At 47.3% G+C, this 21,516-nt stretch overlaps 1 protein-coding gene across 1 annotated transcript; it reads right to left on the reverse strand.

The window, feature by feature from the left end:
- Window positions 1–71: 71 nt before the first annotated feature.
- nup205 (nucleoporin 205) lies at window positions 72–21,007 on the reverse strand. The gene is made up of 37 exons (XM_071343890.1): window positions 20,851–21,007; window positions 18,628–18,770; window positions 17,395–17,566; window positions 17,165–17,309; window positions 16,869–17,028; window positions 16,548–16,776; window positions 16,076–16,416; window positions 15,795–15,911; window positions 15,431–15,568; window positions 15,182–15,332; window positions 14,794–14,996; window positions 14,448–14,630; window positions 14,237–14,287; window positions 13,932–14,141; window positions 13,511–13,748; window positions 13,112–13,301; window positions 12,665–12,867; window positions 11,057–11,221; window positions 10,570–10,809; window positions 10,186–10,335; window positions 9,964–10,035; window positions 9,629–9,786; window positions 9,451–9,531; window positions 8,399–8,590; window positions 7,761–8,067; window positions 5,879–6,027; window positions 5,575–5,766; window positions 5,275–5,396; window positions 3,279–3,544; window positions 3,081–3,151; window positions 2,799–2,927; window positions 2,566–2,689; window positions 1,973–2,139; window positions 1,755–1,884; window positions 913–1,041; window positions 650–705; window positions 72–346 (listed from the first exon to the last, which is right to left on the reverse strand). The coding sequence occupies exons 1-37, from the start codon at window positions 20,876–20,878 to the stop codon at window positions 194–196; spliced, it is 5,955 nt and encodes a 1,984-aa protein (XP_071199991.1). The 5' UTR covers window positions 20,879–21,007; the 3' UTR covers window positions 72–193.
- Between the last annotated feature and the right edge of the window lie 509 nt (window positions 21,008–21,516).

The raw sequence follows: 21,516 nt of genomic DNA on the forward strand, positions 1-21,516 counted from the left end.
CTTTCCTACTTTCTCTGATCATGAGTCCCGTTACAAAAGAGGAAACAAACCAATAATTAATTGGTAAATCATTACATTTTAGAAAAGTATTTTAATTTCACAATAATAAAAATAACACCAAAAGCGTTATTTTTTAACATTTCATGAGTGTGTTTGTGTAAAGGTCTGTTGTATGTATGGGCCGTTGAGTGTCTCAGGTCTTGGGCTGGCGGAGCAGGCCTCGGATCCTGCGTACCAGGGCCTGGATGAAGGTGTATCGGGAGCGGACCTGGCTGTATAGCCCCTCCACCTCCAGCAGCTTCCTCTGCAGAGCCTCTCCGAAGCCTGCCCCCATGTCACTCTGCAGCTGGAGACAACGACAGAGGAGAGGCGTCAGTCTTACTGGGAACTAACTCGCAAAAGTGTCTGCCACTCTGAAGCTGAAAACACACCCACTAATTCCTATACATGCATCGTCACCTGTACATATTTTTTTCCTAAATCGGTGCACTCAACCACCCATTGTTCTAGGTACTCGGTGCCCTGTAACTCTCCATCCTTTATGACACTTACAGTTGGAGGAAACGTTGCGGTCAAGGGGCATACATATAGATGATTTACAAACATATTTCTCCCCCACTGTTAGCATAGTCCAGATAAAGTAACTCACCTGTTCCAGGTCTTGCTGACTGACTCGGGACAGGCCCAGGGCACGTCCAAACGAGTCTGGGGAACACAGGAGAAGCACACCAGTAAGAAGGAATGTGATCAACACAACCAGGAAAAAGGCTACCCATCATTTGTCATGATATAGATGAAAGAAAGTTCCTGATTTTGGGAGCTCAAAAAAACTAATCTAAAAATGTCTGCTATCCCTAGGGGACCAATCTCAATCCACCCCAGAGAGTTAATTGAGCCAGTGTAGAGCTTCACCGTCAGTCAGGCGTGATCTGTAGGCGCTGGCGCCAGGCATTAGGGAGTCTTTGGGGTCAGTGGGGGTGCAGTACAACAGGTAGTACTCCAGGTGGCGCCACATCACAAACAGGCAGGTCTCAATCACGTCTGAGGTGTGGTCAGGTCAAGGCATTTCTCATGCTCACCACTTATGACGGCATTTTCAAAGAAATGTTCCATTTACATGAAGCAGCTACAGCTCAGGGAATTCCAGCAATCATACTCAACATTATCCTTTAACGGGTGTCAAACATTTTTCTACCACGGGTCACATCCGGTCTTCAGAGGTCGGGAGGGCCACACTTAAAATGCATTATATTTCCTCGCCGTCAAAATGTACAAAAAAAATTGTCTATCCATCGCTTTTGGAATGTGATGCTCTCTGACTGTCTAGCTTGTGAAGAGACTAAAAATGTAAGTCCATTATCACTTCTACAGTTTCCATTTGGTTTTTCACCAAATATTCATTAATTTAGATCTTTTTGTGGGAAAATGATCTAAATTGTAATGCCTAAAACCAAATGGAAACTGTAGAAGTGATAATGGACATACATTTCTAGTCTCTTCACAAGCTAGACAGTCTGAGAGCATCACATTCCAAAAGCGATGGATAGACAATTTCTTTTGTACATTTTGACGGCCAGATTGAATGGGCTTGTTCGACACCCCGGTCCCTAAATCAAAAACCACCCTCAGATTAACCATAAACCTTTAGCTCAGTCCCTTTACCTAACTCCTGCACAGCAGTCTGGTCTGGGGGTAGCTAAATGTAATTTAATCTGGTTTAATCTGGTCTGGTTCAATTTAATATAGTAGGATACAGGAGCAGAGGGCCAGCAGTTTTGCTCTGTTGTTGATGAGCTGGACCAGGCGTCTCTTGGCCAAAAGGCTCCTCTGGACAGAGGAGATCTTCTCCACTCCTCCAGTACCAGACACCAGGGCCGCACACAGCTACACACAGGACAGAGACGGGTTAGGGCTGAGGCACTTTATACATCACCTTATCAAGAGGTCGAGTGTGTGTGTGTCTGTGTTTCACCTCCTTGAGCTCTTCTGGGGGCAGCTGCTCCAGGCTCTGCAGCTTGCCCAGGGCTTGTCTATGGCTCTGGTGGAAGCGGAAGAAGTCCGCAGCGCTGTTCTTCAGCAGGAAGAGAACCAGACCCAGGCTGGGCACACGAGAGTACAGGGCTGATGGCAGGGCCAGGTCTGAGGCAGGGCAGGAGAGGATTTTAGTCATTCACAGACAGGGGAGATTGAGAGGAACATAGGTGTGTGTGTGTGTGTGCGCGCGCAATGTATAAGTCAAGGCTCTCCAACCCTGTTCCTGGAGCGCTACCATCCTGTAGGTTTTCACTCCAACCCTAATCTAGTGCGCCTGATTTGTATAATTGGCTGGTTAATAAACTGAATCAGGTTAGTTACAACTAGGGTTGGAACGAAAACCTACAGGAGTGTAGCTCTCCAGGAATAGATAGGTGTGAAGCAGGTTAGGATTTCTATCCCACACACATACTCCGGCTGTAGGTGTCTCAGGGGGGAGTTGGGATAAGCAAAAAAACTAATTTCCAATGAAATAGGACAAATATAACCAGCCACCAAATTATTATGACACGTAGCGGAAGAGAGTCTAACCTGTGCGGCCGTCTCGGCTGGCTGGTTCGTTGACCGAGGGGCTGAAGAGACAGATGCTGAACTGGGCCTGGGCTGAGCTCTGCAGCAGCAGGGTCTGGCAGTACTCCATGATGTTAGCACACACCTGGGGACAACACGGCAAAAACACTGGCATTCTTACAATAGGAGTTGGAAAGACGGCACAAACAGAAACGGGCTACATTGCTTTTCTTTTTACCATTCCTCTATCGTACCTGTTGCATGGCCACCTCCATCTCCTCCCGCCGCTCGGCAGGGTCCCCGGGGGCTGCAATCTCTGCCTGCTTCAGGAGTCGCTCCCTCTCGCTCCCGGCCAGACGGCCCAGCAGAGTCAGACACTGACGCTAGGGGAGAGGCATGTTGATACACATCACAAAATACCGGATAGGATTGAGTAACCCATCAGGACTTAATGTCCAGCTATTGACGCTGTGACTGAAGGTCTTGAAGAGACACAGGAGAGTGAGGCAGGGTGTTAGTATCGTGCCAGTATCTACCTGAAATCTGCTAATGTGACCCTGGAACTCCGGCAGAGCTGCACTGTTCACGTCCTGTCCCTCAAGAGCTCCTACACACACACACCCAATCACAAAACTGACATTGGCAAAACCGGCACCATAATATCACATTAGTCCCGAACCCAGGTGTGCCCCAGCTAGGTGTTGTGACTGTCCCTGGTGTGGCTGTGTGTGTACCTGGCAGGGCAGTCTTGCTGATGATGCCTGTGAGCAGAGAGAGTTCCTGCAGCGCTCCCATACTGAGCTCCTGACAGCGCAGCAGCCCTTGGATGGTGTCGGCATGGACGATCAGCCACTGGAGGACCTGTGCTGCCCCCTGCTGGTGGTGTGTGGTGGTGGACGTGAGGATGACCTGGAACAACCTGAGAGCAGGCAGCAGGATCTGTCTGTAGCGGTCCAGAGGGCTGGGGATGAACCCTGAAGGGTCCCTCTGACCAAACACCCTAGAGACACACAGGGAACGGGTCAAATATTACAACTCGGATTTCTACCACATGATTCAGTTAAATCAATAAGGATACATACAGAGCATTTGGAATGTATTCAGACCTCTTCCCTTTTTCCACTTTGTTACATTAGACTTGATAAAAATAACGAGTAAAAACTAAATCTACACACAATACCCAATAATGACAGAGCAAAAACAGTTTTTTTTAGAAATGTTTGCAAACATATTAAAAATAAAAAAACAGAAATATCTTATTTACATAAGTATTTGCTATGAGATTCAAAGTTGAGCTCAGGTGCATCCTGTTTCCATTGATTATCCTTGAGATGTTTCTACAACTTGATTGGAGTCCATCTGTGGTAAATTAAATTGATTGAACATGATTTTGAAAAGGCATACACCTGTCTATATAAGGTCCCACAGTTGACAGTGCATGTCAGAGCAAAAACCAAGCCATGAGGTCGAAGGAATTGTCCATAGAGCTCCAAGACAGGATTGTGTCAAGGTACAGATCTGGGGAACGGTAGCAAAAAATGTCTTCAGCATTGAAGGTCCCCAAGAACACAGTTCTTAAATGGAAGTTTGAAACCACCAAGACGCTTCCTAGAGCTGGCCGCCCGGCCAAACTGAGCAATCGGGGAAGAAGGGCCTTGGTCAGGGAGGTGACCAAGAACCCGATGGTCACTGACAGAGCTCGTCTGTGGAGATGGGAGAACCTTCCAGAAGGACAACCATCTCTGCAGCACTCCACCAATCAGGCCTTTATGGTGGAGTGGCCAGGGGGAAGCCACTCCTCAGTATAAGGCACATGACAGCCCACTTGGAGTTTGCCAAAAGGCACCTAAATGACTCAGGCCATGAGAAACTAAATTCTCTGGTCTGATGAAACCAAGACTGAACTCTTTGGCCTGAATGCCAAGCGTCGCGTCTGGAGGAAACCTGACACCATCCCTACGGGGAAGCATGGTGGTGGCAGCATCATGCTGTAGGGATGTTTATCAGCAGCAGGGACTAGGAGACTAGTCAGGATCGAGACAAAGATGAACAGAGCAAAGTACAGAGCGATCTGTGATGAAAACCTGCTCCAGAGCGCTCAGGACCTCAGACTGGGGGCAAAGGTTCACCTTCCAACAAGACAACGACCCTAAGCACACTCAGCACATTCAGGACAAGTCTCGATGTCCTTGTGGCCCAGCCAGAGCCCGGACTTGAACCCTATCGAAGATCTCTGGAGAGACAGGAAAATAGCTGTGCAGCGACACTCCCCATCCAACCTGACAGAGCTTGAGAGGATCTGCAGAGAAGAATGGGAGAAACTCCCCAAATACAGGTGTGCCAAGATTGCAGCATCATACCAAAGAAGACTCTAGGCTTTAAATCGCTGCCAACGGTGCTTCAACAAAGTACTGAGTAAAGGGTCTGAATCCTTATGTAAATGTGATAGCTTTTTTTTTTTTTTTTTGCAACAATTTCTAAAACCCTGTTTTTGCTTTGTCATTATGGGGTATTGTGTGTAAATTGATGAGGGAAAAAAAACAATTATACATTTTTAGAGTAAGGCTGTAACGTAACAAAACCTGGAAAAAAGTAAAGGGGTCTGAATACTTTCGGAATGCACTATATGTGATGGCTAAGGAAAATAATTACTTTGGGAATGACCACAAAGAACAATCTGTAACTCACTCTCTCCATCCATCTCACTCTACCTCTTCATCCCCTCCTTACCTGTGAGAGTCACTGTCAGGCACCATGTCAAACACCTGACACTCCACCAGCTGAGCCACCAGACCACAGCGCAGCAGCTCCACGGCCCCCTGGCCTGTCTTAGCCACTCGCGTCAACAGGGCCTAACAGACAAACAAAGAACAGTGGGTTATATTTAGTGTGCGTGTACACTCCCTTTTGAGGGTGGGGGCGTGTACGAATATAAACCCTTTATATCTCACACGTAGATGGAAAAGTTTTAGAGCAGTGAGTGCTGTAACCTTTAAGGTTAGTGTTTGTGCACTCCCTTCCCTTTCTCACCATCTTGCTCTCGTAGATGTAGAGAGGTTTGAGCAGCGGGGGCTGGGGGCTGAGCAGGGTCTGCAGGGCTGTATCGTCTTGCCTCAGGCTCTCTACCAACACACGCAGGTAACCACTGTTACACACGTACAGCAGCCACTGGCTCTGACGGTCTATGGACAGGATCCGGTCCAGCACGGCCAGGGCAAGCATCTGACAAAGAGAGAAACAGAGGGAGAGGAAGTCAGACAGGCAGGCTGGAGTTCAAGATACAGTATTGCATATTGGATTGATTGTTAATGTTTGTGTGTCTCTGATTTCATACCCTGCCGATCTCATGGCCGTCGCAGGCGTCCCTGCACACCACCTCCATGAGGGCTGTGCCGTAGCTCTCGATGATGGCCAGGTTCTCCCTCTGCAGCTTGGAGAAACCATCCTCAGGAGCAGTCAGACGCTCCCACATAGACTTCCCCGCTGGAGAGAGGGAGGGAAAGACGACAAAGATAAGCATCTTTAGTTTGTTTGGAGTCTGAAATCTCTTCCCGCATTGACCACACAGGTCAATCTTCTTGCTTTTGTAAGTGTCGGAGGTAAATGGTTCACTGTGTCAGGCAAAACCATTAAGATGTGGCGTTCCACAGGGGAGCGTGATGGGGCAACTACTGTTTTTACTGTACATAAACTACATGAAAGATGCTTGTTCTTGACGTCTTTTCCTTTATGCGGATGACGCTACACTTTTGGAGCTTACTGACATTAGTACATGGCTTGCAGATCTTCTCTGCACGTAGGGGAAGAAATTAGGCAATTCTCTTTGGGTCCAGACCTAAATTGTGTAGGTCCTCTGAAATCAGAAGTTTTAGGGGGAGAGGTGCTGACTGCCAAAACCTCTGTTTGCTACCTGGGATGCATCCCTGATGGAAGCTTTGGGGGGGGGGGGGGGTGAACATGGCCACTAAAGTGCTAGTGTAGGTTAATGCTCACACCAAGTTTTTGGCTAGAAAGCTGCTTGATAAGGTCTCCATGAGAATGCTAGACACTGCCCTCATTAAATGTCATTTTGACTACGCTAGTAGTTGTATGTGTTGGGGGTTTATCTAAGCTTCTGAAGGGGAAGCTCCAGATAGCCCAGAATAAGCTGATCAGGGTAGTATTGAAGGCGAGTCCACGTACTCACATAGGCAGGTGCTGCTTTCAGGAACTCAACAGGCTGCCTGTTGAGGCTAGGGTGTCCCCAGATTACACTGGGTCTGGTTTACAGGATTATTTATGGTTCTGCGCCCAGATATCTAAGTGATTACTTTCCTCGTGTTAGGGATGCACACAATCACAGCACCAGATCAGGTGTTGCTGATGTGTGCTTATACAGGTTCAGGAGTAATGCTGGGAAAGGTACTTTCTTGTATACAGGAGCCTCTGTGTGGAATGAGCTGCCTCTGCCAATAAAAACCACGTCCTCTCTAGGCAGCTTTAAAAAGAAGGAATTCGTGATGCCATTGGCCTCCCCAGGTGCTTGAGGAACAATAGAAAACAAAAGAGAGGGAAGGCCCACTTGTGCTATGTCATGATTTACCTGAACCACCTATTGAGATGTTCCTTTTGTTAAGTAAATCCAGTGTTAAATGAGGTGAAAAGGAGACTGGCTTGCTACTTTAGAAACTGCCTGACATACTGTATGATCATATGTCCCCTCCGATATAACTGCAATAATAAATTAGAGGTATTTATTATTTGATTTTGCTATACATCTCTTCGATGCCACACGGTGTACAACCGTGTTGCCGAGCCATCTTGTCACATTTTAGTCAGTTAGCAGACGCTCTAATCAAGAGAGACTTACAGGAGCAATTAGGGTTAAGTGCCTTGCTTAAGGGCAGACAGGTTTTTCACCTTGTTGGGTCAGGGATTTGAACCAGCGACCTTTCGGCAACTGGCCCAACGCTCTAACCACTAGGCTACCTGCCACAAGACATCCACAATGTAAATTCCTAGACTTTACCGTGTTTGATAGTCAATGATTTTACTCATCTACATGCAAGTCTTTTTACAGTTTGTGTGTGCTTGTTTTTAAAATGTTCAAATTAATTAACTAAACGAAGGTTTGCAAACAATGACCAGAGAAAATACACACTACTACATAGCGTCCTAAAGTTGATAATTCTCCAAGTTTTTTGTGTCTGCCCAGCAATACTGTAGCTCAACAGTACCTTGCTGCAGTGTATCTGGCTCCTCAGGTTTCTGGGCGATCTGCAGATAGTAGAGCAGAGAGCCGTACAGGTGTGCACGCAGACGCTGGAATCCACCACCCGTACAGAGGATGAAGTCAAGCAGCTTCCTCAGGATCAGGTGCAGAGCAGAGTTAGCGATGGAGGCGAAGCCCGACGACGAGCCTCCCTCCAGCCCCGCCCCCTGCTGCTGCTCCGACAGCACCGATTGGCTGAGGTGGGCGGTGAGGGTGAACACAGCCCCGGCTACTATGGGCATCAGCTCTCCTGCGGAGTCTTCTGACAACACCTGGTAGAGGAAGGAGAACTTAGACCACTTTACGGAGTTGCCATACACACACAATCTCTCCCACACACAATCTTGTATAACTAACCTTGTGGGGACACAATACAGTCCCATTCAAAATCGTATCTTCCCTAACCATAAACCTACATAAACAGCATTTGACCTTGTGGGAACTAACAAAATTTTTACCAACTGGGGACATTTTGTTAGTTCCCACAAGGTCAAATGCTGTTTCTAGAGGGTTTAGGGTTAGAATTAGGTTTACTGTTAGGAGCTAGTGTTAAGGTTAGGTCTTTGGGTCCCCACAAGTATAGTTAAACACATCCACACATACCTTGTCATGCAGATCCAGCAGCAGGTCTCTGATTATGATCTGTCTGTCGTCTGCAGGGATGAGGTCTGCAGGGCAGGCAGTGAGCAGGGTCTCCACCAGACCTCTCCATGACTGCAGCGCATGGCGCTTGGCACTCAGGCTCCGACGCACACGATTCCTCTCCACCACCTGCTGCAGGATGGAGTTCACCTCCTGGGGAGTGCGCGCACACATCAAGGGTTTATTCAGTTAGATGAAACAGTCAGAACGTTTCTTTGTGATTGTTCTGTAACGCTTCACGCTCCTGAACAAACTCCTGAGCATCGTTTTGCAAGGAAAAGACCATACTACTATACTCTGAATAAGGGTTTTTAAACTTTTCTTGTCCAGTGACTGCCACCATATGTTAGCAAAAATGTAATATCACGTTTTAGTAGTAGTCAATCTTTCAAATGAATAGATTTGTTTCATTATTTTGACCACCCCACCAATTATTAGAAGCGTAAACTAACATCGTATATTAGCTAGGAAGGCATCTTAACGACATAGAGAAAATGTTGCTGTTAAACCAATGCTATACATTTTTCCATTGAACCGAGAGAAAATGTAGCATTTTTAAAGCTAATTTCCTGAAAGCCTATGCATTTTGCCATGGCTAATCCTGTGTTCCTCTGCTCAAACATATCAAAATCAATAGACTACCGTTTTGTTTTTCTCTCTTTAATGTTAGCAGCCCCCCCCCCCCATCCTCCTTCCCACCTCCCCAGCCACTGTGCTTCTATATCGGCATTGCTTGCTCTTTGGGGTTTTAGGCTGGGTTTCTGTATAAGCACTTTGTGACATCTGTTGATGAGAAATGGGCTTTATAAATCAATTTGATTGATTGCGTAACGCCAGTTAGCATTGCATCGTGAAACTACCTCAGACTTCCTTCATACTAGACGCAGAGACAAAAATAGTATCCAAATTATTCGTTTTCAGAAATAAAAAAATAACTAAAAACACAGACCCCCTGCAGTAGCGCGGACTTCAGTTCAAAAAACCCTGCTCTAAATCATACTGCCAGCACTCACCTCCATCAACAGTGGCCTCTGTCCAATGGCTGCCATCCCCTGAAGGGCGTTGACCTCCGCTACCAAGACTCGATGGAGTAACTGTGGAGAATACGACATCATTAGAAAAATGACATAGTAACAAAAATGCATTGAAAACAAGGTTGTGTTACATATGCAAACTGAAAGCCAGGCCCACCTTGACGTTGCAGACGGTGTGTCCGTGCTCGTTGACGTGCTCGCAGTTGGCGATGACCTGCTCGATCTGAGTGCGCTCAAAAAAGTCCAGCTGCAGCAGCTCTGGCACATCCTGGCTGAAGTTAATGGCATCCAGCACGCTGAGGAGCTTCCTACGCACTGATGACGTCGTCACACATGGACAGCGGATGAGTACGCCATAAAATTATACGGTACGGCGCAACTAGCTAAACAAGACCAGTTCTTGACTTCCGCAACTTACAATACAAAAGGGCCTATAGTGACAGATTGTACATGGTTCAGTTAGATATGTTGGTGTGAAGAACTAGAACTAACCTTTGGAGACGGTGTCAAAGTGCAGGAATCCACTGACAGATCTGCTCTCCTCCATGCCGGTCTCCCCATCCGCTGATTAAAGAAACAGATCAACTGTAACACCTTCTGCTTTTCCACTTTTGCTCATATCCTAGTTACATCAATGAACAACAACTCATCCCAAAGAACGCAAGTTCTACAGTGTGTGTGTGTGTGTGTGTGTATGTGTGTGGTAGTGGTTACCTGCGTGCTGAGTGCGAGGCTGGTCATCCAGCAGCAGGTTGAGGAGGCGCTGGGTGTGTGAGCGCTGGCGATTGAGTGATGTCACTCGGAGTTCGATGGCCGCTGTCTTCATGAGCCAGGACATCTGGGACAGGGCGGAGATCTCATCACCTGGGAAGGTACAGGGAGGGACACAGGTTAGAGAGAAGAGTGTGACACCCAGAGGAGTCTCCTTCCTCTCTGGCAGCTCAGTTAAGAAGGACGACTGAGTCTTTATAGGTGTACAAACACCCTGGTTGGCATCTGCCATAATACTTCCACCTATCCTGTTTTTTCAGGTTCAGTGCAGATGAAGGAGAGGAGACCAGGATAGGAAGTGTATTGAGATGCCAGTGAGGAGCTCACCTGGCAGGATGAAGGGCAGGTGCTGCAGGTGGGTGAACAGAAAGTCCTGGCTGGTCCTCAGGTAGCGCATAGTGGGGCCTGAGGTGTCCGAGCACACACACAGCTGGTAGATCACCTGGTAACAGAGCTCAGCCAGGTGTGGGGCCTGGCTGGTGAGCACGGGACCCGAGCGTCTCTCACTGCCTCTCTGCAGCAGACTAAGGATGGCATGCAGGCAGCTCCGTGGGCACCCCAGCACACCTGATACAGAGAGAAGATTTTTTTCTTTGCCTGTTGATGCTAAGAACTTAATAAACATGCACTTTTTACAACGGTAAGTTGGTGGAGTCATGAAAGCTGGGGTCGTACCAAACAGAAGAAAATAAACTGAAACAGTGAGGGACTACCTGAACAAACTCTAGTTTTAAATTTTTCGTTGCAAAACTTTCTTTCTACGGTGTGCCCTAATGAATACAGCCCTGATGTAAAGAAAAGAGCAGCGACTGACCTGCGTCCTGCAGGTTAGTGGAGGAGATGGGCTTCTTGACAACGTAGCCCAGCAGGTAGAGAGCCAGGTTGGGGGTCTTCAGTTCCAGGGAGGTGATCAGCAGGTTCAGGATGTGGATCTGGGTCTCGTGGCGGATCCTCGCTTCCTTCTTCGCTGGCTCAGAGTCTGGGGGGCAGAGAGAGAGAGGAGAGGTGGTGAATTGGAGTGACTGAACGGATGTGCTGAGCAAAGTGACTGAATGGGCTTGGTCATTAAATGCAGCGGCCATGACTGAAGCCAAATTACAGTTGTCTTGGGGATGGTTGTTAATGTGTCGGTCTCGTGTGCATGTTCGCACGTGGCATGCGTTTGTAAATTCCCTCTGCCAAAACAGTACACAGTTAAGCCTTCCACATTCTTCGGTTTGGTTGGCGCCTAGCTAAACTCGGCTAGGTGAACCGAACAAGTGTGCTCGCATACTCCCTCAAAAGACCTTCGGCAGTAGTACGGTTTGTCCAGCTTGAGACGCCGTAGCCAGTATACGCTTCTTCAAAAAAGCCAGAATTAATCTAACTCAATAAATACGCAATTTTGCCGAGGTGACCTTAGTCGCTAATTTATTCACTTAGATGTAAAATTGAGCAAAGACGATTAATCTTTTGTTTAATGACAAGCGCTTCATTGAAGTATCCCTACTGTTGACCAATCACCGAAAAAGGGGGTGCAGACTTTGGCTACCGAACTTCAGCTTGCCTCAGGAGTAAAAAAAAATAAAAATGTCCACGAATAGCCGAAAAAACTCTTACCGAAGACCAAAACGTCACAAAATGTTATCATAATACAAACTGTTCCGAACTGTTTCGGATGGGTAGCATAAGGACGCCGTTACACTCACTCACCCTTCTAGGTGACCTGGTTAGACTATTTACAAGTTTTGAAGTCCTCTATGCTAGCTAGTGCTAGCCAACTTCTTTCGCCAATTAGCTGTTGTTCAACCGTGGCAAAATTGGCACTGGGGCCAGTCAAAAAATGACAAAATGTAAATGGGACAATATTTCCATGCTGCACATCTTTTGATTGTCACATAAAATGCTTTCAATATTTGTATATGAATTTCTATCATTTCTATAGTTTGTTTGAGGTTAAGTCATTGAAATTTGGAGCTATGAAATATTGTCCCATGTAAATTGTGTAATTTACTGATGGTCCCCAACTATCCCCATAGGGATATCGAATGTCAAACCAAATTGACAATGGGCATTACGATTGAGTCACGTGCAGCTGCGCTCCGAATTGATGATTACTTGGGTGCTGCCAGTTGTGGACAGGATTGAAATAAACCCAAGGAAAACTGTTACGGCACCCTTCGATCCGTGATATACAATTTGTTCCTATAATCATCTCACAAATCTAAGTTTTGGACAAGACTGACTTTGACCAAAATTATCCTATTTACACATTGTAGTCAATTTTGACACTAGAATGAATGTTTTGGACTCATATGGATGCAACAAAGGCTGTTTTAAAACGAGAAGTTGCTTTTTAGGGGCAGTCGATCTTTGATGGGCAGGTTGGACATCTTTCACACTCAGAGATAAACATTGTCGATAGAAGGAGAGTGTGACTCACCGTCTCCTTTCTCTAGTCCCTCCTCAGCCCCCTCGTTGTCCAGACACTCCACGAAGCCAGCCATCAGCTTGTCACTCACAGTCTGGTCGTGTGTGAAGTCTCCCACTAGTCGGTTCTGGATGTTGGGGTAGCGGGCGATCCTCTGCAGGATCTTAGCACTCTGGAAGGCCGCCTCCGGGTTGGAACTGCTGTGGTACAGGTACCTGCCAGGGACAAACACAAACCCGGGAATAAGAAGTGAAGGCATATGGCCTGACTTCAAGCTTTGGGCGGAGATTCAAAATTGTGCTATGGGCCTTTCTGGGCTAGAGGGGGAATTCTACTGTATTGTTTTCATTTGACAGGGACAATGTACTTCAACTTCAAAGTCAACATTTCTGCATATGTCCCAGATTTAGCACAAAGTCTCCTCATGTGTAGTCCCTGGTGAGATAAGTGTTCTAGTACCTGGCGATGTTGACGATGTGGTCAGCACGGCGGCTCTGAGCGCTGACACCCTGCAGGAGCTGCTCCAGGGGGGAGACAATGAGGGAGGCCTGGCTCTCCCTCAGCAGGTCCATGAACACCACCTCTTTCTGCAGGGCCAGGTCCAGAAGACACAGGCAGTGCAACACCGCGGACTCCAGCTGCTTTTTACCTGCAAGTCGAAAAGTCACCGAAACAATGGTGATGAGTGGATGTAAAGAAATGTAATCTCAAGATACCGGAAATGTGAGCTACCCAACAATGTGACCTAAGAAAATATGATCAGTTCTCAACTTAAACCCAAATGTTCCCCTCCTTGTACAATGCTAACAGGGAAGTCAACAGTGTAAAAACAGCTAGAACAGGTGTGTGTGTACTGACCAGGGAAGAGGGCGTAGGTGTCTAGCTGACGCACGCCCTCCTCCAGCAGGCTGAGGCAGAGGGTGAGGGTGGGCGAGTCGTTGAGCAGGTGGAACATGAGGCTGTGGCCGGGGGGCTTGTGGGCCGACACCTGCTCCCCCTGGAGCTCCACTGTTTCCTGGACAAAGTCTGAGGGCTGGGGCTCGTAGTCCCGCAGCAGCTTGTGGAACACCTCCAGAACAGCATCCGCTACCTCCCACTGATAGAGGGCATATGTGGTGGTGAGGGGGTGGAGAGTGAGACAAAACACACTTCTATGCCATCTGAGAGCAAGTACTGACATGGGTTGTAATGAATTTCACTAGCTAAAAGAAACCGGTCTTATGCAGTTCCCATCTAATGTCACCAACAAGGGACCTCAACTGTGGAGAGATTCCCATACCTTCTCAGCAGCACGGCGATAGGCTCTGGTGGGGAAGGGAAGGAAAACAGCGTCACGCAGGAAGGTCAGATAGGGCTGGAATCCTGGTGCACGGAGCCCCGCCCCCAGGTTGACGGGCAGGGCGCTCTCGACCAATGTGCTGATGAGCTGACAGAAGGCTCTGGTCAGAGGATACTCCTCACAACTCGACTCAATCTCATTCAGCTCCACCTGAGGGGCAAGGAGAAAGGTTACAAACAGATACATGTGTACAAGCAAACAACGTACGTAGTGCCACACACAAACATATGCAGGAAAAATCTCACCTCAATCCCAGCAGCTTGTTTCTGTCCAGGGGCCCGCACTGTCTGAAGAATCTGGATAGAAATGAGCAGAACATGAGTGTTTGGCACTTTGTAAGCGAGCCTGGCAGGTCAGACAATACCAGACCAACACCTCAGATGCACTATCAATACTTATGCACGAGACATGTGTTTTTACAGATTATCATTCCTCCTCACTATACACCGGACTTACCTGAGTGTATTCCAGTGACTGCCAGAGGGAGGCAGCTATCTCCGGAGACTTGCCGAAGGCAGCCAGGCAGAGCAGGAGCTCTCCCTTGAGGACAGGCTGCACACTGCACTGCAGCAGCCCCAGCATCACCACAGCAGGGGTCCACTGGGGGTGCTCACACAAGGCCAGGCGGGCATTCTCACTCTGAAAAACACAGTGTCAAATGAGATATCACCTTGGCAAATGAAAGACTTAAGATAGCTTAATTTCAATCCCTGCTTGTGACTGTGTGACCCCCATGTTTGTTTTAACATGCTTTGTGTGTTTATTGTCTGTTCAGACCAGTCTTCAGCAAACCACTTCATACCCAGGTAATGATGGTGCAGAGCAGCTGCAGGAAAGAGGTAAGGCCGTCCAGCTCCCTCTGTGTGATGCCCCTTATTGGCGGGAGGCGGTAGTGTGTGGCATCCGCATTAGGCAGGTCTCGGCGCAGGTTCTCGTGGTACAGCATGAGGGAGTGGAAGAAGTGCTCCCAGGACACAGGGCTGCCGGTCACCTGCATGTTATCCCCTAAACAAACATCACAGTCCAATGTATTATCTGGTGATATCCTTAAAAGAAAATCTGTGAATGAAGGCTGCATTTATCTTTAGCTAGTGAACAAGAAAGGACCTAGTGCCAAGCCCTGGGGAACACCATTAGTGAGAACATCTTTACAGATTCCTACAGGGCCTTGCAGGTGAGTGTTTAGTTACCGTGTGGGGCCCCGTTGGTCTTTAGCAGGCTGAAGCAGTAGTGGGCACACTGGGGGCCGTTGGCCAGGCCCTTCAGCATGCGCAGGTAAGGGATGTACAGGGTGGGAGGCAGCAGGTCCCCCATCTGACGCACAAACTTAGACAGCACCACCTGTGGCACAGAACAAAAGCTGTTATAAAAGGTCCCATTGGAGAATAAATGTTACTTTTTAATCTAGGGTGGAAGGGGGATGTGGAAAGTGATCTTACCTGTTTGTGTGGGGGCCTCTGCATTGCCATGCCCAGGTAGGAGCCCTGGAGGGAGGTGTGCTGGAGGGACTCAGGGTGGCACCAGAACTCCAGAGCCAGCTCCAGCCCAAACGGGTCCTTGCTATAGAACTCTCCGATCTACAAACACACAGAAAGAAGTCAGACAAAAATGCTTAGCGAATGCTACTCTGTGAAAGCAACGGTCATGTTCGCTGTTCTTTTTTCCCCTTCCCTCCAGTGCGTCATGTTGCAATGTAAATTGCTAGCAAACAACTAGTCACTTTCACAGCATATAGCAATAAGAAAGCCCCATGTAAATCCACTAGTGACAGTGAGTGTGTAGGGTGAGGTCATGAAGGCTGACCAGGATCATGAGGTGGTCCAGGTCTTTCCTCAGGGAGGACGGAGGCTCACTGCCTATCTGCAGAGACATGTGGACCAGTCTGGCGTCCTCGTCAGCACGGTTACGCAGCTGCTTCACCTGCAAGACGTCACACACCTTGAAACTTGCACATACACACTTCTGCGTAAAAGGAAATAAATATCTTCACCCTGAAAAAAGGAGGACTACACAATATTCAAATTCCTATCATACTCAAACACACCAATGCACAGCCACAAAGCAAAAATGATGTCATTTCTAACCTTCATGGGCATGAGTGCCAGGAAGTCGGTGATGAGGGAATGGAGGCGGCGGGTGTAGAATTCATCATGAGTGAAGCCCTCACATCCCAGCATGCCCTCTGTCATGAAGAGGAAGACACCTCCTAGCAGGGCCTGGTCGGCCAGTGCCTCATCTGACTCTGTAAACTCTGCCAGGGCTGAGCCCTGGGGCAGCTGGGAGAGGGCATGCAGGGCCAGGGCCCAGGCCAGCCGACACACAGCCTGCAGCCCGGGCAGCTTCCAGGGCCTCCCATCAACCAGACGACTGTGTACTGCAGACACGTACTGCTTCTCTGTCAGCAGGGGCAGGGCCTGGAGGAGGTCTGGTTTACACACACACAAACAATTTTTGTGTAGTATTTACATAGAAGTAGTCTACACAATTTCAGGGTCTACATTGCTGTGTTGCAGCATGTTCAGGTAACACGGCAACAGAATACATGGCAAATCTAACCTTCTCTGTCTTCTGTTCCTTGCTCCAGGAAGCTGACGTCCAGACAGTACAGCAGTGCCATGACGAGAGCCAGATTCACGCTGTCCAATGAGCCATCAGCTTCCACTGTCACCGTCTCAAGGTGGGCAATAAGTGCCAGGGTGTCATCCTTACCCAGAGGTGATTGGCAGGTCCATGCAAACAGGCAATCTGCCAGTGCCTGTCGGCACTCTTTGATGAGGTCCGATACCTGGCAGAGAAAGACAATGTGCAAACGTGTGAGGGAAGAAAGACAAACCTCTTCTGTACATGATACAATTCCTCTGAAAAGGGCTTCCTCACCTCTTTCCTGTGTTTTTCGTTGCCCAGGCCTCGCTCTTTCTGCAGGCGCTCAAACTCCCGCGTTACATTGATTTCTGACACCAGCGTCAGTAGGCGTCTCGTCAGGCCCTGGCTCATCAGCTCATCTGTGAAGCGTGTGGTGAGGGCCACCAGCTCCCCACTGGGGCAGAACACACACAACCAAGTCAGAGAGCAGAGGAAAACAGTCATCTGTTATTCAATCATCAAGGCGCAGAAAAAGAAATACTGGTCTGAACAATATTGAAGTAGGAAGTAGACAGGGAAATAGATCGTACCTTAATTCCAAGGTGAAGGTCTTGCCATGGCGGGACTGGATGAGCGAGCGTAGGGAGTTGGCCACGCAGAGCTTTCCATCCCAGTACAGCAGCACTGCAACCAGCCCTCGACTCAGACCTGGGAAGTGGGGCTGCTGATTCTCACCTGAAGAAAATAAGTAATATTTACAAACAAACACCCGGCCAGTGTTAATCTCCATCGGTAAGGTGCTCACTGCAGTATATATTACCTGCTAGCAGCAGCTCCAGGGCTGCCAGCTCTCCAATGTCAAAGAGGTCACTCAAGATGAAGGCCTCTGTAAGCAGCTGCTCAGGGAGGAGACGTGACCCCTGCTGGCCCTGGATGGCAATGCCCTCTGTGCTGGCTTTCCGCACCTTCTCCCTCTGCTCTGCACTCTTTGGCTAATGAACACAAAAAGAGAAAATATCAAGCAAATGAACTTTAGCAACCCCCGCTTGGCTTGCAGATCAGCAAAACACATTGGCGTCCCTAACCAGGTTTCCATCCAACCTTTTATGCGAGTAAAGGACATGTCGGATAAAAATGTCACAACAGGCCTGATGGAAACAGCATACGTGTTGGTAAACTTTCCAAATGTCAACAAAATTAAATACACTAGACAAGGTGGGATCTTGGTTTCAGTACAATTAACTATGCAAAAAATGGCGGTGGAAACAATTATGAGAAAATATTGATATAAATAACCATCATGAGAGAAGTAAACTTATTCACGCGATGATCTGTTGTGTGGTCCTCCCACTACGACTCGGGAAAGCATGCAGTTTATTAGGCTACAGATGAAATAAGTTATTAAAAACCTCACAGGGTGGTGAAAGTGCACTGTGATACGCTTTATGCTCCTTTCCAACAAATATTGAGGGTCTTATTCTGGTGACATGATCAATGACGCATGGCTGCCTTTTGACAAATAAAAAATTATCTTGCTCTTTTGTCCATAATAATCTCATCATGTAGGCTATACCCATACTGTATTTGCAAGCTGTTGGCTAGAGCGCATTTGCCAAGACCAGTGGGCAAATACGCTATATAATGCAAAATACGTTCTATCAAAACCATCAGTAGAGTTGAAAATGCGATGGAAACCAATTAAACTTTTTATTTTATTCGGTACATGGGAATTTAACCACAAAGTTATTTTTATGTGCACTACGTCATTACGCACAGCCTTTTATCCACATCATGTCAATTTGATGGTAACGTAACGTAGCAAGATAAAAAGACGCCGAGCGGAATCCCCACATCCGTTTTTCAGGGGAAACGAAAGTTAGGTTGAAAATACTGTATCCCTGAAAACAACCGCTTTCTCCCGAACACGCAGAGTGATTTGATGGAAACAGATCTTTGTTAGGGAAATGTGCATCCTCTTTTTATGCAGATTTTTGAATATTTGCATGAAAATCTTGCCAATTGGATGGAAACCTAGCTTCTGACAGCATCTCACCGGGTTCTTGTAGAGTGAGAGGAAATTGGGCTTGTGTTTCTTGAGTTGCAGGTCTAGGAGGTGGACGCTCTCTGGTTGCCTCCTCCACACTGCACCCTCCACTGTGTCCCATAGCTCCTTCAGCGGCCCCCACAGACTGGCACCTAATAGGGGGACACAAGTAAAGTCAAATCAGTCAGTGTCTTATGTGTCTAGCCTATACAACGCGTTCAGAGCATTTCATAAGCCTTGTTCACATTGGCAGTTTGAAGTGATTCAAATCAATGTGTTTTTTTATCCTGCAGTCTGAACAACCAAAAAGAACATGGAAGTAGGTGGTTTGAAGTCAAATACAAAATCTGATTAATGGTCATTAAACTTTTTGGGGCATATCTTGCTGATGTTGCTTGCTAGCTACTCTGTTGACAGTTTGACAAGAACATGTGGTAGCTAACAAGCTTGTTAATCGTTACAGTTATCTAGTTGACAGATGTGGCTAGCCAAAAGGGCCTCGTTTTGAAAGTTGGATGAACTTATCCTTGAGGCTTTAAAAAAAATTCTAACATTATGATTTTGACGGATCACCACCTCAAGCTGAACCTCGGCAAGACGGAGGTGCTCTTCCTCCCGGGGAAGGACTGCCCGTTCCATGATCTCGCCATCACGGTTGACAACTCCATTGTGTCCTCCTCCCAGAGTGCTAAGAACCTTGGCGTGATCCTGGACAACACCCTGTCGTTCTCAACTAACATCAAGGCGGTGACCCGTTCCTGTAGGTTCATGCTCTACAACATTCGCAGAGTACGACCCTGCCTCACGCAGGAAGCGGCGCAGGTCCTAATCCAGGCACTTGTCATCTCCCGTCTGGATTACTGCAACTCGCTGTTGGCTGGGCTCCCTGCCTGTGCCATTAAACCCCTACAACTCATCCAGAACGCCGCAGCCCGTCTGGTGTTCAACTTTCCCAAGTTCTCTCACGTCACCCCGCTCCTCCGCTCTCTCCACTGGCTTCCAGTTGAAGCTCGCATCCGCTACAAGACCATGGTGCTTGCCTACGGAGCTGTGAGGGGAACGGCACCTCCGTACCTTCAGGCTCTGATCAGGCCCTACACCCAAACAAGGGCACTGCGTTCATCCACCTCTGGCCTGCTCGCCTCCCTACCTCTGAGGAAGTACAGTTCCCGCTCAGCCCAGTCAAAACTGTTCGCTGCTCTGGCACCCCAATGGTGGAACAAACTCCCTCACGACGCCAGGTCAGCGGAGTCAATCACCACCTTCCGGAGACACCTGAAACCCCACCTCTTTAAGGAATACCTAGGATAGGATAAAGTAATCCTTCTAACCCCCCCCCCCCCCTTAAAAGAGTTAGATGCACTATTGTAAAGTGGTTGTTCCACTGGATATCATAAGGTGAATGCACCAATTTGTAAGTCGCTCTGGATAAGAGCGTCTGCTAAATGACTTAAATGTAAATGTAAATGAACATTCCAAACAACTGAAAAACGTCCATGGCAGGCATTGTTGTCACCTTAGCTTGCTACATAACTTCTGAGTGGTAGAAAACACGTGCACCACCAATCAGCCTACACCAACGCGCACACACCCGTCGTTACTATGCCAACTAGAGTAGCCATGTCAGCAAATGACCTCTGTTTAACACAAAAATCCGTTTTGGAACCTTGCTGTTTGGACAGACAGTATTCCAAAACGGATTTGAGCATTAGGGCCTGCAGTGTGAACAAGAGTTTAGTCGCACATTGTTGAGACTATGAGCAAGTTATCTAGCTAACGGGTGTGGGCATTCTACATTTTGTTTACCTAGTTAACTACAGTACGTTAGCTAACTAACGTGATAAATTAACACGTGATGCCTTTACATTCGTTTCCTGGTGAGCGACCTCTTGAAGCTAACAATAGGCAACTAGCTAATAAGCTCTGTATTGAACTGGTAGGACGTTTGCTTCATATCAATGCATTTGGTTGTTTCAACGAATTTTAAATGAAACATACCGACGCATGTTATTAACGTTATAGCGAGATGAACATGGCATAGCCGTCAGCTAATTACTAGCGCTCCTGTCCTGACTGTCTGAACTTGACAGATTCCCCGTTATGTAATCAGACCGTGTTTTATACAATTAAAATACCTCGTCTACAAACGTGTATTGTGATTGGTTGGTAAATAACCATAAACAACCTCTCACCACTCTATTTTTTGAAATAACAGAAAAATAAAGCCCATACCTGAATTTACCGCCATCTGCGCCGCCATGTTAAAACAGAGATATTAGAGAAAGGAGGAGATATGAATCCAATTACGCAAGGAATGGGGGCACCTATAACGCCCCACCCAGCAGACTGTTGACAAATCGCGTTCACGTTGTCATGCTGCGTCACAAAGATGCTAAGCTAATCGTCACGCAATCCCTTCTCAAAGTCAGGGTATGAGTCGAAAAACCTTCCTATTTTCCTCGAAAGTACGTAATGTCACGATTCCAAACTGTACGATATTACAGAGAACCGGTTAATTATCTCACATCTTGGAAAATATTTGTGATGTTGTACTTCTTGTTCACGAAATGTATGCTAATGTTGATTTTTTAAGCCAGCGCCCAATTGACTCCCATTCACTCCTTGAAGGAGTGCTCTCCTTGTCCTCCTTGTACCGCGCGGTCCTTTGACGACAAAATGGCCAACGTACATAATGGGCGGGAATACGTTTAATATGTAGTTTTCCATCTCCTCGGAATTATCTCTGGTTAAACTCGAATTCTGTAGATTTGGCTCTGAGGCCCCTTGGCTTTAGTGCCAGAGTAAAAAAAAATACAATGCAGTGTATAATGTGATTATTTACATTTTAATAATGCAGGGGAAAAGTCATAAAATATATATTTTTACAGTTATTTTCAG

Source organism: Salvelinus alpinus, chromosome 15 (genome assembly GCF_045679555.1).
Source record: "Salvelinus alpinus chromosome 15, SLU_Salpinus.1, whole genome shotgun sequence".
In the NCBI taxonomy this organism is placed as follows: Eukaryota; Metazoa; Chordata; class Actinopteri; order Salmoniformes; family Salmonidae; genus Salvelinus; species Salvelinus alpinus.

Bases quoted from the DNA above. Each gene is read 5' to 3' on its own strand.
- nup205 (XM_071343890.1), bottom strand. From the start codon at position 20,878: ATGGCGGCGCAGATGGCGGTAAATTCAG. The intron at 18,771-20,850 runs GTATGGGCTTTA...TCCCCCTATTAG, and splicing joins GCAGATGGCGGTAAATTCAG to GTGCCAGTCTGTGGGGGCCG. The intron at 16,777-16,868 runs GTGAGGAAGCCC...TTTCTCTGCCAG, and splicing joins ACGAAAAACACAGGAAAGAG to GTATCGGACCTCATCAAAGA.